Source organism: Aulostomus chinensis, chromosome 22 (assembly GCF_037954235.1).
Source record: "Aulostomus chinensis isolate RoL2024-O1b breed Wild chromosome 22, RoL_Achi_v1.0, whole genome shotgun sequence".
Classification (NCBI taxonomy): domain Eukaryota; kingdom Metazoa; phylum Chordata; class Actinopteri; order Syngnathiformes; family Aulostomidae; genus Aulostomus; species Aulostomus chinensis.
This window is the reverse complement of record NC_141341.1, coordinates 17,840,689-17,856,003: the sequence shown is the minus strand read 5'-3', so window position 1 is coordinate 17,856,003 and position 15,315 is coordinate 17,840,689. Positions and strand designations below refer to the sequence as shown.

The 15,315-nt window shown below is 42.1% G+C and overlaps 1 protein-coding gene across 2 annotated transcripts; it reads left to right on the top strand.

Moving 5' to 3' along the window:
• Nucleotides 1–3,165: 3,165 nt before the first annotated feature.
• Nucleotides 3,166–12,959, top strand: maneal (mannosidase endo-alpha like). Of its 2 annotated transcripts, XM_086193872.1 has the most exons (5): nt 3,166–4,018; nt 4,160–4,301; nt 4,785–4,894; nt 9,252–9,328; nt 11,014–12,959. In XM_086193872.1, the coding sequence occupies exons 1-5, from the start codon at nt 3,797–3,799 to the stop codon at nt 11,648–11,650; spliced, it is 1,188 nt and encodes a 395-aa protein (XP_086049998.1). In that variant the 5' UTR covers nt 3,166–3,796; the 3' UTR covers nt 11,651–12,959. The 2 variants fall into 2 exon arrangements, with proteins under 2 accessions (XP_086049998.1, XP_086049997.1); XM_086193871.1 differs by having other exon boundaries at nt 3,166–4,301.
• Nucleotides 12,960–15,315: the final 2,356 nt, after the last annotated feature.

The following is a 15,315-nucleotide window of genomic DNA, read 5'->3' as shown; positions in this document are numbered from 1 at the left end:
TGGGTGTGACAGTAAATGATCATCTATATGAACAACCATTTACATTCATACCTACGGTCAATTTAGAGTATCCAATTAGCCTAGACCCCAATTGACCCCCATCTTTGGACTGTGGGAGGAAGCTGGAGTACCCAGAGAGAACCCACGCAGGCACAGGGAGAACATGGAGACTCCACACAAAGATCTCCTGCTTGAGCCGTGACTCGAACCCGGAACCTTCTTGCTGTGAGGCCACAGTGCTGACCACTGCACCACCGTGCCGCTTCAGGCTGCCCACGAACCAGAAATGCTTTCAAATAAACTGTTTATGAGCGTTTACATTACTGAGTGACAGCAACACACAGTTTAACATCGTCAAACATAAAAGCAGGTTAGCTGACATCTCCCAGTTTGCTAATGTATCAGAGGCCTAGCAATTCCATCTAACAAATTTGGTTGTTTTCAGTCACATGGCTATAGTTAAGTATAATTTATATGAGTCAAGCCAGAGAAAACTACAGTCAGCGGACTCCACACAAATATCCTGTGCTTGAACCTGGGACCTTCTTGCTGTGAGGCAACAGTGCTAAAATCAATGTATGAAAATCAGTGGTGCGAAACGAAGCCCTTTATGTCTCACTCTGAAACTGCTCAAATCAAGCTGAAAAGGGCATTTACATTGACATCCAGATGTCTCCAGTGAAAAAAGTTTACTTGTGAAGGTGTGATTGGAAGCAGAACCCATCCAGCCACTCCACACACTCCCTTTCCGCTCACACCTCTGCTCCAAACCTCCACATCAACAAAAGCATGCTTTACTACACACACACACACACACACAGACTGATATTGTATGTCGCAATCGTTAATAAGAGGCCTCGTTTAATTTAACTGTTGAGAGCAGAATTTTATTTTTTTTATATATATATTTTCGTCTACATTGTTCACATTAAGGTTCCATCAAAATGCGATGGTTTTGAAGTTCAGTGTAATGATGTGATGGTGCTATAAAGGAAATGACTGCATGGGCCCATGCATGCTACTGATGAGGAAAATAAGCAGCAGCCTCACTGGGAAGCCTGTCAGCTCACCTTTCACCCCTCCTCCAGAGGGAAATCCATCAGTACATCTGATCAATGATAAATCTATAAGCTACTGTCACGGTTTGACAGATATCCCTCCCACAACAAGCCCCCATGATGGAAATGCTGCTGAAGGCCTCTTCAGGGGCACTGTGATGAAGCGCAACCTTTTTTCTTTTTATCAAGTTTAAGATCAAGAGTGATGTCTCAGACGTTTCTAACCATTCACACGTTTATAAATCATTGTAGAAATTTGATCCCAGCTTTTTTCACAGAGAGTGAATGAGGCAGCATTTTAGGGCACATAAAGTGAGAGAGGCAGAGCAGCAATGGAGTTAATTGTCCAGAAATGGCCTGTGCTCTTTGAAAGAGACCTGGTAAAAACAAAAACTCTGATCTCTCCTTTTTGTTTCTTTGCAGTTTCACAAATAGAATGAAGCTCTAACCAATTTCAAAGTGTCCATCCTACAGCAGTAAGGTTTTACCTAAAACAGATTTTATTACAATAAGAGCATCAGGCGTTGAGGACTGTAGGTTTTACTTCATTTTCTCCTCAACTGCCAAACTAAAACAAAAGTATTTGGCAGCAATCTTCACACTAAAGACATGATTTCCTGGGGGAAAAAGAGGGTTTTTTTTTGTTTCAAATGCGTGAAAGTTTTTCCTTTCCAGAATTTTAATTTATTTCTATAGAATTAAGAAATTTACCTACACCTTTAAAGGTAACCTTTGATTTTAAAATGCATCCTGACCAATATTTTGTGTCTGGTATAATTTTCCTTATAAAAAGCTCAGTCATCAATTCTGAGAATGAGAGAATGAGAATGTAAGTTAGGACTGCAAAATTAATCCAAATTTGATCAATATCTTGATAAGGGCTGCAATTCTCGCATTGCAGGAAGGCAAAAATGTGCTAATATCGATATCAGTCAAAATTATTGCAATTACATCTTAAAAAAACAATCATGCACCCCTGAAGTAAATATTTTTCATTTCCAAAGGTGAACAGCTGGTCATTCACTGAGATGATATTAATTTTTTACGTGCCTTCTCTCTCTTTACAGGCTAAATTGAAACATTAAAACATTGTGTTATCAACGAATGAGACTTAAAATGACTTGCTCCATTTATACGTAGTGTATTCTGTTCACTGGAATAGATAGGAAATGAATCCATTCATGAGATCGATTTTCATGGAGAAATAACTGACATTTTTTTCTTTTCCGTTAGACTGTTTTTAGACTCTCTGGCAAATCTTACACTTTAAAATTATGTTTAATTTTGTTATAGGATTTCCTACATCGTTTATAATTAGCATAGTATCATGTACTGTAATTCTAATTAGGGCGGCACGGTGGTGCAGTGGTTAGCACTGTGGCCTCACAGCAAGAAGGTTCTGGGTTTGAGCCCCGGCTCTCTCTGGTACTCCAGCTTCCTCCCACAGTCCAAAGACATCAAGAGGGGACGAGGCTGATTGATACTCTAAATTGACCGTAGGTGTGACTGTGAGTGTGAATGGTTGTCTGTCTCTATGTGTTGGTCCTGTGATGGACTGGTGACCTGCCCAGGGTGAACCGCCTCTTACCCGAAAGCCGCTGGGATAGGCTCCAGCCCCCCGCGACCCTTCACAGGACTAAGCGGAAGACAATGGATGGATGACATATTGACTAGGAAATATTTCTTACAGAAGATATTGTGTGGGGGCAACAAACACAAATCCATTGCCTTGCTAACCGAGCATTTACGTATAAAGAAAACAAGTTTAAATGTTCCAATGGTAAAACCTATTCTACAAATAGTGAAAAGGCTGAGGGTTTCTATTTGTAGACAGAAATTACAGCATCTTTGTTTGGTTGATTGTTTTGGGTTCCGTTTTTCGTTGTTTTTGTCGTTGTTTGTTAAAGAAACTGGTAATATTCAAGATAATATATCGCCACCATTTTGGACATTTTTTTTTGCCTAAAACAACTCCCTATGATGTTTTGTCCGCAGTTTTTTGTGTTTTCTGAAAAACTTGAAAAATGTAGTAATTTTATCATTATTACTTTAAGAAGGCGACGACATGTACTCCTGCTGACGGTTCCGCCCCCTGCCTTTTGATGGCATTAATCTCCACTCATGGTTCGGATTACACCCCCTATAACAGTGACAGATATTTCCTTTTCTGCTGGAGTGCAAACACCCGGTGAAGACTGTGTTGTTCAAATGCAGATCTCCCTTCAGGAGAGAGGGACAGATTGGATCGCTCTTAAACGATCAGCTGACCCAGGACGAGCAGATGATGGCGCGATGAGAAGCAGACGGCAGGAAGACCAAGCGATCAAATGGTGGACAAACAGCTCTGACGACGTCTCGACGTTAATCCGACTACCTCCTTCTGTCAGCAGCTAGACATGAAGGACATAGTCAAAGATGTAGTTGATTTGTGTCTAAGGGGACGGCATGGGGCTTGAAGTCTGACGTGATCGTCGAGCCTGTGCGAGGACGAGGAGGAGGCGCTGTGTTCGAGCTCCATTAGGCCTGTACAACCAGATGCCTGCTGGTCGAGTTTATGGAAGCGAATGCGGTGGATATCGTGCGTGTCACACTCGCTGCCGTGAATGAATGCTTTTTTGTCTTTGACCTGCTCGACGTCAGTTCGTGTCGAAAGACGATGAGTGCATCTGCGCATCCATGTAGCAGCAGCAGCAGTTAGCAGGAAGCCGCGCTCATCTGCAGCACCACGGACAGCGACAATGACCCGGCTCCGGAGGAAAGCTCTTGTGGCCCTTTTCCTCTTCACGCTCTTCATTTTCGGAACCATGATGGGGCTCAGGACTCTGAAACCCAGCGACGGTTTCTCAGACCTGGCCCCTGGAATGGATTTCATCGGGGAGAGATCCGACAAGAGGAGGCTGGAAGTGAAAGATGTGGCAGTGTCACCGGTCCACTTGCACATGGGCAGCAGTGACACAAAGGTAGTTTTCACCAAATCAGACCGAGACTACAGCATATTCTATGACGTGCATATATTCTACTATCTCTGGTATGGCTCTCCAAGTGTGGACAACAAGTATATTCACTGGGATCATGTCCTTGTGCCGCATTGGGACCCAAAGATTGCAGCCAGTCATGCCCAAGGAAGGCACACACCTCCCGATGACATTGCTGGAAGTTTTTACCCCGAGCTTGGACCCTACAGCTCCAGGGACCCAAACGTGCTGGAGTCACACATGTCCCAGATCGAAGCAGCTGCAGCAGGTAAATGATTCCGTATGACTGGTTGGTTGCACATATTTCCTCTGTTATGGTTAAGTGTTCTGTCAGGGCCATAGCACGACTAATAAATTTGAGGGTCTACCCCCCCCCCCCCCGTGCAGACCCCAAGGGGTGATGCCCTTCTTGTCCTTCACCATTTCAGTGCATTAGTTTAACTTGCACTGTTAGCAGTACAGCTCTACAAGGAATACTTCATTTAATGTTCCTTAATTTGAGATTCATGATCGGCTCTCTAATCACTCTGTGACTGTTTCACAATACCACATTTAATGTTGTACTCTTTTTTTTATGAATCCAATCAACTTCTTTTCTCGTAAATATGATGTGTGCTTACTTGGACTTTAACCTGCCCTCCATAATACAATGGCCCCCTTCCTATTATCACCTTGAAGCATTCATATTTATCAAAACTTCATACCAGAAAGAGAAACGAAACCAACCTGATTTCATGTTGTGGTGTCACAGGGGTGCTCGTGCTGTCCTGGTATCCTCCTGGGGTGGCAGATGACCACGGGGAGCCCACTGAGGATCTGGTTCCTGCTGTCATGGACGCTGCCCACCGGCACGGCATCAAGGTAACTGGTGAAACACCCGGTATGTTGTTCCTTTCTGATGATTTACTGAATGAATGACTGAAAGTGTTGATTGTGCGGTGACACAAGTGACCCCTCTATCATTAGTTGAACACCTCTAGCCTCACAACACACTTTTCTACTTTTCACAATGGTAAGAGCAGGGATTCCTACGCTAGCGATAACTCTTTTCTGCCAGGACCCTTACACTGAAGAAGACCCACTTCCTCTGATTTGAGCTCTTTTTGACATCTGGGATAAAGACAGTAAATATAATTCAACATTTATTAGCCATATTAGCTCAGTGTTTGAAGTACACAAAAGCACTCAACACAGTGGCAAAGCAACCTCACCACCATCGAGTGTCATGGGGGCGTAGCTGCAGAGCGCCACAGCCACTGCAGCATGGTTGAGTATACATGCTTACAACATGTGGGGCACTTGTTAATGGCTACCAATCAACCTTAATAGCTTACAGTGTGTCTCAAGTTTGTCACCCATTCTCTGATTAGACTTGAGTTTCAATTCCTGAATGAAGATTTGGTTGAAAAAGAGAGCAGGGAGAGTTATGTCAACACAGCATATAAAGCTATTTTAAGAACTGAGCTGTCCCTACAATTATCAACACTGACACAAATTTAGATTTAGACAGAGAAAAGATTCTCTTTGATATCTCTTTATATCCACTGAGGCTAATGACAGTAGAGACGGGGTCGACCACACCGGGTCCCTCCTCACTGGGTCCCAGTGGTGGCTTCAACTATGATGCTTTGACCTTGAAACCTGAAACTTCCAGAAGCTGCGGGGAGATGAACGCCCTCTGCTATCTGACTCCTCTCTGTTTGGAAAGACTTGAAGCTTTAGGGTTGATTTTCCCTCTATTGCATAAGTCCAGTTGTCATATCTGCTGTAACACAGCCCCGTCATGACTACTTCAGCTCCTAAGGACTCGGATCCCATGAAATTATAAAATGTTCTCGCTAAGGGCAGACTGTAGATTCAGCAGTAACACGACACAAGAGCTTTCCTTCGTTCTACTTTAATGCTCCTTATATGGAAGTCTTAGACTGAGAACTGGGTCTCTGTGTGTGTCTCTGTCAGAGTTACACAACAGTGTGTATGTCACAGCTGACCTGAGGGCTAATGCTTCACTGTTTCAGTGCACCAGAAGTCTGACTGTGTGAACGTGTGTGTGTGTGTGTGTGTGTGTGTGTGCATGTGAGTTTGTGTGTGTGTGAGAGAGAGAGAGAGAGAGAGAGAGAGAGAGAGACAGTGTGTGTGTGTTTGTGTGCATGCATGTGTTCCATAAATTGTGGCAAATTTTTTTTATCCCTGCCAGAAATAGGAAAAACAAAAAAAAATCACAATCCTCAGTCCATCCTGCTTAATTTTTTAATGTAATTTTGATTAAATCTAAATTCCATATAAAGGTTCATTTGTTGAACTGTATATTGTGTTCTAACATGTAAAAGTACTTGGTGTCTTTTGTATGAAAACAACACTCGTTCTGCCATTTGTACAAAATGTCAGAAATGTTTGTAAGGGTTTCTATACTTGGTAAATTGAAGTAGGTTGAAAGTTAAATCCAGTATATGTTCATTTTGTCTCACCTGCTTTTGACACTTCTGTAGTGGAGTCCTGGAGTAAAGTTGAATAGTCCTCCTAAACTCCAATCAGACCAGAGAACACACACTGATCTGCACTCCCCCCAGTATTCCACCCTCAGTGACGAAGCATGGATCAACCCAAGTTATCGCCCTGTTAGCTGCTGTGACTAGAGCCGGACACGTCGATGGTTTTTCTCATTTTCAGTCACTCTAATCATGCTGATGTACGTTCAAGGCTTTAATTCGTTATTTGATGTGACAAAATGGCATGTGATGATAGACAGCTCCTTGGAGGTGCTCCCAGTATTCGAAGACTTTTTTATTTGGAGACCGTACAAAGGAAAGTCAGTGGGGATGGGGGGATGCAACAATGACTTTGCTTAAGTGTTCAAACTGGGAAACCGTGGAGAATTACATGTTTATATGTTCAGATTTATATTTGTAGTTTATAAGTCTTTTTTTCATCTGTGAAAAACATTCTAAAATCACGACTCGCATTTTTGTTGTCTTTCACCCAGACTTTTCTGTCCCAGCCATTGCGCAGGATGAGAATATTGTCATGCTTTGCCTAAAACACACAGACATGAACTGAGAACTCTTGAAAAGCACACACGTCTACCAAAGCAATATGATGTCATCAGGTTTGGATCAATTCCAGAGAGGAATTTAGAGAGTTTTTTTTTAATTACACAGCACACTATAACATTCGCTGTCTTGCCGCCTTCTTAGCAAATAAAGCCCTTTTCAACTGCATCCATCTGTGCTCTATTCAGCCAACAGAACGAACTGAACACCGTTTTACCGCTGGCCTTTCATGATTTCCAAGTTGAGACAAACAACGGGCCATGGCTGGATGACAAACACCCACTTGTTACCATGGAAACTGTTTATGAAGACCTTGCAGCCTCTTTTGAAAGATGGAGTGGGTGTTGAGCGTCTCACTGTTTGTGACTAAACAGCTCTGTCGGTGCTTTGTGTTTTTCCAGTTTATGTCTGAAGCCAACAATTGCACCTTAGTTTGTTCTGGATGTGAGCACATGTATGACTCCAAGCTCTGAGAGGTTATTCCCTGCCTCCAGTGTATTTTGTGGTCCGAGAGCGATGTTTCAAGAGTGGCTTTCAGTACGGTTCCTACTATAATGACACAGCAGGGGAAATGATCAGTCATTGTTCATTAACCTGGTCTCACGCAACCATTGTTGGATAACCTGGTCTTGTGCACAAGTAGGACAAGACATTTGGAGCACGTGTGCTTTAATGACAGTCAAGCTGTTTTCACATTGATTCTGAAATTAGCATCAGAGAGCTATGCTACTGGTACTACATTTGCAGAGACAGAAAAATGCCTCTTACAAAAGGGCCTTTAGAGTACTGCTTACATCTGGATTAAAACCAAAAGATTACGGAGCCTGCATGCAGCACTTTGCCCTGCTGATCCCTGCCATCACACTCTCATAGACCTCTTAGTGAATATTACAGTGTTTAAAACCAGAGCACATAAAAACAGGGACATGCAGGGACAGTCTTGCAAATCAAAAGTCATTCTAGTTAGGACGCATCTTGATTTTGCTTGCACTGGTAGTGCGTATGTGCCGGTGCTGCTAAAAGTTAGCCCGCCTCACAAATGTTTAATAAGAATGGAAACTGATTCAACTTCTGCTCCACAGGATACATCCCATTTCACACACATACTCATGTATTGAGGATGAAGGCATCAGGAACAATCAGAGATTCACCTCCTTGCTCAAGATCATTTTGACAGGGTTTCTGGGGGGTGGGTAGGTGAATACATCTCAAGAGCACAGCACAGTTCAAGACTTCATATATCTTAACGCTAACCCTAAATCTAACTCATTCTATCCCAGAAAATTGATTTTAAATTGTGTAGCCAAGAACTTTGACGCCCTAAAGCCTTCCAGACCTCCAATTTATTTCTGTCTTTCTTTCTTTTGGCTCCTAAGTTTCACATCCCATAAAGTTAGTTAAATGAGCTGCTTAAATGAGAACGCTCACATAAACACACACACACACACTTGCTTTTGTTTGTTTAACTTCACTCTGGGTATATGCATTACAGAGTGTTTCACTAGTCACTAGTTTGGGAAAAAAGTAATAAGGATGCATATCACTGCTGCACTGGTCCAGCTACCCACACACAAATTTAGATATGAATACTTGGTTGAATGTAGGATGTGATTTTACATGACCAAAATTCACCATCGGGATAAAGTCTGAAGGCGAACTGTGACCGCTCCGTCTTAGTTTAGCACATTTGCGTCAACATGGACGTTTGAGTGGACTCAAATGCTTCAGTTGATTTTGTCCCAATAAATTAAATCGACTTGACCCCTTCAGCCATGCAAAAAGGAGATGGTTGTTCAGCTACGCTGGGAGTTGTTGCAAAGCTCCTTATGAAAGGATAAGGATGTAACATGTTCTCTGTGTTCTTTGGCTGTAAAGGTGCCCTAAAATGAAAAGGATGCCTTCATGCTGTTAAGCAGTTTGACATAAACTCATTGCAGATCAAATCTAGATTTGGCCCAAATTAAAACTATACCCTAATGAAGTGATGGTGCAGCCAAATACCTAAGTAAACAACATATTGCCTTCACGGCTGTCCATCAAAACAAATGTTGCAATGGAATAATGACGTGAATGCTCAGTCTGAAAGCCATTGAGCAGCTCCTCCAAGTCTCTGTGTGTTCATGTTGTTGTTGCATCTCCTCTTAAATCATCTGGTTTTTTTTGCACAGGTGGCCTTTCACATCCAGCCATACAAAGGGCGGACGGACCAGAGCATGCATGACAACATCAGATATATTATTGACAAGTGAGTTCCAAATTGCACCCCTTTTGCTCTGCCTGTCAGTGGTGAAACTTGATGTAGCTTACCTACTCATTGATGTCTCTCCTTTGATGCCACCATAAGGAGTCCACTGGTGGCTTTTGCTCTGAATATTACCAGTTCCAATATGCCTCAAAAAGAAACAAACTCATGTCAGTCAGGTAGCAGATGAAATTCAGCTGCGATGGTGCTTCAAGGAATACGTAAAATGTCATCATTAAAGAAAGACACAGTGAGAGATATTCAGTGGTAATCCGAACAAAAGAGGACACCTATGATGTATCTGAGTCAGGGTATGAGGAGCTTCTCAGGGATCTCCTGTTTATCACCGTGATGCTGGACTAGAGAAAAATCCCTTTTCGGTGCTTTAACTTCATTTTGCTGACAGTATTTTCAGAAACCTGCTCTGCTGTCCATCTGTGTATGATGGAACAAAAGCAGCTGGGGCTGAGAGGAGAGATGATGGTTTCAGACAGTCAGAAATGTGGTTTTATGAGGAATTAAACTACAGCCTCCCCTAAGTCTTGTTCAGGTTTTGGAGAAAGCTGCAGATCCCGTAGGCCCGGTGGTCACTGACGGTTCTGCTTCCATATTAATAGTTTCAGGTAACTAGTCTGTTACAAATTTTAGCGTGTCTCCAACAGATAGACAGTTCTCTGTCTTCTCTAACTTTAAGGTAAGCAGCTGGGTTTATCTTAATGTGCTTCAATTAACAACACTGTAATCTGGTCCCCACCGTGCTAGTGTAGACCACTGCCTCCATCGTGAGTTATCAGAGAAAGCCTGCATAGCTTCTTCAGTCTCTTTTTTAGAGGGGTCAGCTTTGTGTGAGAGTGTGGCAAAGTCCTTTCTTGGTGCTTGAATTTATGACACTCAAACCATCCTCAGGGCTAGCGTTTCATCTATGCCAAGACCCACATGTAGCACTCTTGCTCGAATGTGAGCTTGTTTGTTCAACATCAGGGAATATGAGTTGCTTGATTCATTTTTAACATGTGAATAGCGTGGTGGGAGGCCACGGCCCACCCCGGAGCTCGGTTCAACATCATAACTGAAGACACCCATAAATATTGGCACAAATGTGACCTGTTAAACATTACAGAGTCTGAGTTCTGTTCAACTTTGACCATTTTCCTCTTATTAATGAGCTCTCTTTTAAATCTCACCATGCATTCATGTGTGGCTGTTCCCTATTTTTTATTCCACAGCATAGTGGTGTAATGGTCTTCCTCAAAACCTTTCCATCATGTTCTTATTTGTATGTATTTTAAAATACACAAAATATATATTTTGAATCATGTATTATCTTGTATTCCAAATATAGCAAAGGAAAGAAATATTACTGAACAACCAAATTTGTTCTGTTATAAATAGCATTTGGCAACTGCTCGAGGCAGACATTAGGCCAAATGGACTCCACAAAGAAAGCTACCGATCATGCTCAATCATAACTTTGGGTGAACAAATTGCGCTCTTACACTCAACACATTCAAACACTGACGGAGGCCTCCGAAGGAGCTAGGCATTGACCCAGCAATAGGTTCAGTTCGCTAGACTGCCTCTAAAATGTGCCAAAAAACAAAAACAAAGCACACCGCTAAAACTAGATATAACAACTTTTAGAATGCCTTATCATGTGTTTTTAAATGCTTTTATCTCATTTTTCTAAGGTATGGAAAACATGGCGCCTTCTACAGATTCCGGTCCAGCACAGGAAAAGTACTCCCTTTGTTTTATATTTACGACTCCTACCTGATTTCACCGGAGTCCTGGGCAGAGCTCCTGACAACTAAAGGCTCCCACAGCATCAGGGGCACACATTACGATGGGGTGTTTGTTGCCCTCATCGTTGAAGAACGTCACAAACACAACATCCTAGCTAGTGGCTTTGATGGCATGTATACCTACTTTGCCTCCAATGGCTTTTCCTTTGGCTCCTCTCACCAGAACTGGGACGCCATCAAGGCCTTCTGCGATGCAAACAATCTGATGTTCATCCCAAGTGTCGGCCCAGGGTACATAGACACCGCAGTTCGACCGTGGAATAACCATAACACCAGGAACCGGGTAAATGGACGCTACTATGAGACGTCCCTGCAGGCTGCTCTTTCAGTCAGACCGGACATTGTCACCATTACCTCCTTCAACCAGTGGCACGAAGGCACGCAGATTGAGAAGGCCGTGCCCAAGAAAACAACGGCCCGTTTGTACCTGGACTACCAACCTAACCAGCCAAACCACTACTTGGAGCTCACGCGGCAGTGGGCCGAGAACTTCAACAAGGAAAAGGACAAGTGGCTAATGTGAACATGGGTTACTGAACCCTGGTGTGGCCAGAAAAGACATGAATTCAGGTCTCTCTGACAATTGTGTTGTAGTCACCCTCCTACTGTTTTCACTCCTGATGAGATTTTTCCCAAATGTCCACTCTGCCCTTACTGTTTTTAATCACTGTTTTGTACAATTGATAGTGCCACTGCGATGTCGAAGGTACAAAGTCGCATTGTTATAATATCTGTTTGCGGCATCAAGTGCACTGTAGTTTTTTTTTAAATTTTCTTATGATAAAAACTGTTCTTCCTGTGTTTCCTTGAAGACAAATTAAAAGTGTGTTTATTGTTGATTGAGTGATATTTGTGGAAGAAAGAAAAAATAAAAATGTATATGAATGTTTAGGCAGTCTGTGAGGAGCCCTGGGATGAAAGCACTCACATACTTAGTTCTAATATTTCAGATGGGATTGACTGTAGATTCAAGTTTGGATTTATTTTCCCATGTAAAAACATTGGTCTGGCTCAGGGAAATGGAACAAGGTAGGTTTGCCTTGGCCAAGGGGGACACCTAAGTGTCCTCTAAACTTTATTGAAGTGTTTTAGTGGATATTTAAAGATGATAAAAGATACAATGAATTACCTTGCCCCTGAGCAAGACATATGGCAGTCCTGCTTGACCCAAATACAGCCCACTGATGGACCAGGTTAGGGTTGGCTTATTTCAAAAACGCACTTTGATAGCCCTTCTGAAGTGTAGTGGCCCAGCCACTGTCCAAGTAACCTGCCTTCAGCCATCATGAGAATGAGAAATCACTGGAGCAAAGATAATCACTTGTGACACTAATGCTGTGCTTTACAGGCTCGATGCCAATAAAGCTTGTGCCCATGAAAATGACACATTAGCACAAGGCTGCTGGCAGCGCAGCTACAAAGAACAGGTCTGTACACAGCCTCCAATTGCTGAAGGCAAGTACGTTGCTTTCCTTTTAGCTGGGAAATGCTCGTTTGGGCATGTTTTAATGCAAAAAACATGGTACTGGATTATACAGGGATGTGTTTCTAATATTTTGTCCCATTCATTCATATAAATGGTAGTACAAATTATTAGGTACACCTATCAATACAACCCTGAGTAGATCTACAGGATCACAAATCACATCATACTTTCTGCTTAAACAGATTTAATTGAATGCTATAAATGTCATAAAGGGGAGATCAACTGTGGAATGTTTGTATGATGCACTACAGGAAACTTGTCAGTGGCATTCATGTTTTGGCTGATTGGTGTATATTTCATTTGGGCTGTATAAGGCAAATTTCAATAAAATACCTGCTAAAGGAAACATCATTAATCAAAGGAGTCCTGTGTGTGTGTGTGTGTGTGTGTGTATTAGGTGTTATACCTTTGGTTTTGTTGCTATAGCTCAAAAACCTTCCATCCTGACCTTTGCAATATTGGGGTCAACATGATTGCAGCTACCTTATTTCTCGCTCAGACGTTCATCTGTGTGCAGCATGGACATGAAACAGTTAAAAAAAAAACTCCACATGAGAAGAAAACCTCTGGTATTCCAGGCAGCGGTCCTCCCGTTGGTGTTTTATTGATGACCTCACTGAAAGAGACTGGCTGAACATCTAACATCAAACTGTCTACACTACAAGTTTTGGAGTGTGTTTTCCCAGAAGTTAGTTTCATAATCACCTTCTTCGCTAACTAAACCGGTGAACATCTAATGTTCGGTACCATCGCTGATCGAGAAGAGCAGGGAGCATCAGCAGTGGTTGAGATTCATTAACAAAAATGCGCTGAGTAGTTTACAACTATATATAAAAACATACAAACACAAGGTTTAGCCTGCTAGCTGTCGTATGTGTTTGTGTTCAACCCATGTCTATAATCCACTGGCAGAAAGAACCAGCCGACCTTGATGTAACAATCTGTACCGCTCCAGGAAAAAGATCCCAAAACACCAATCCAAGGTATACCCAAAAGACATTGAATGCTTTTCATAAACCTTTTGAAGTATGTTCTATATATGTCTCTTTTGAAAGTTAACACAGATGCTTTCCTCAACGTGCAACCTTATTTAGCATTAGTTTGAACACACTGTCTGTCTTTGAAACCATCCACTCATTCACTATTCCCTGTGAAGCGTGAATGAAATAGTGAACTATATGGGGAATGACCAAACATTCCGACAGTATGCTGGAATCATCTGAACATCCAATACTTCACTAGATCTGCCAAATATTCATGTTATACATCAGGCCTAACAATTAAAAAAAAAAAGTACTATGGTAAACAAACAAAAGCTAGGTTACTAAGGTATTAAAGACAGAAAATGCTAATTATTTACTTTCTTTTTTCCCCTTGCCTCACCACTTTTCATTTCTGCTTTTTGCTTCTTCTCCTAAACAAATACATGAATACATTGCACTGTGGAATATGGGAGTAAAATGTAGGGTACATTGTATGTACGCTCATATTTGCTGTGCATTGTGGGTATTTTTTTGGAACACTATACAGTGAATGAAACTAATCACTGAGAATGCAAACACCACAACAAGATGACAAGCACGTTACATTTCCATGATCAGGAATGGTTTTGGACGCAGACACTGACAGAGATTCTGGTTAAGTTTCACTTGAATATCTAATTGCAAACAGGTCAGGGGTGGGTCTCATTTTTACAATTCTACATAGGGTACATACTATATACTACACAGTGATGCAGTGGTTAGCACTGTCAACTGACTGTGAGTGTGAATGTTTGTCTCTATGTGTTGGCCCTGCGATGGACTGATGACCTGTCCAGGGTGAACCCCGCCTCAGGCTACTGGGATAGGCTCCAGCCCCCCTGTGACCCTTAACCTTTAGAAAATAAATGGATGGACTGCAAATGTAAAATTCATTATTTGTCTTTACTTTCAACCGACCTCACACTGCCCGAAGCATGCATTTACATGCACAATGCACTGTATTGACTAAAAAATTAATTTAACAGCTTACACACAACCATACCCTTGACTTCCATGGCTGGAGCCTATGGAGCCTTAAATGAGTGCAAGGAATGAATTAAAAAGATACAGCTCCCAAAAGTATATAACTACTATTCTATTAGTGTATTACTACGACTACTATCATTAGTACTCACCAATAGGTACCTTTAGCTCACAGATGTCTTCCTTTGGTGCCGCGTTATTCTTGTTCTTAGAACGCAGAAAGAGTCGCCAACAGCTTCAAGCTCACGGTGTCCCAAGCTAAATGTACATTACTGGCTTTTTATCTGCATTCTACAGTCACAAAGAAGTGGTGAAGAAACATCTCTGTGAGCTCTCGGCACCAGTTTTTGAGTACATTGAAGGCGAGACACAGAGTAAGGATGCTTTCTACAAATCCAAGTGAGTTCACCAAAGTCAGCTGCCAAAAAGATAACTGGTTGCAGGTATTTTTGCTAATGCTTCAACAAGCTCCTTGTTGCTGGCTGTGATACTGCTGCTAGCTTTCTACTGTCAGATTTGACTGTGGTTCAAAATCTGGCTGAATTTGTGTTGTACGATCCAGCCTTTAGTTAGCTAGGACATCCAAAACAACGTCAGAGTTGGAGAAAAACACTTCAGCTGTCTCCATATATACTGGTTTGTTTTGAGGAGTAGTCCAACTGCGCCGTCTGTTTTGGGCTACAACACCTAGAAGTA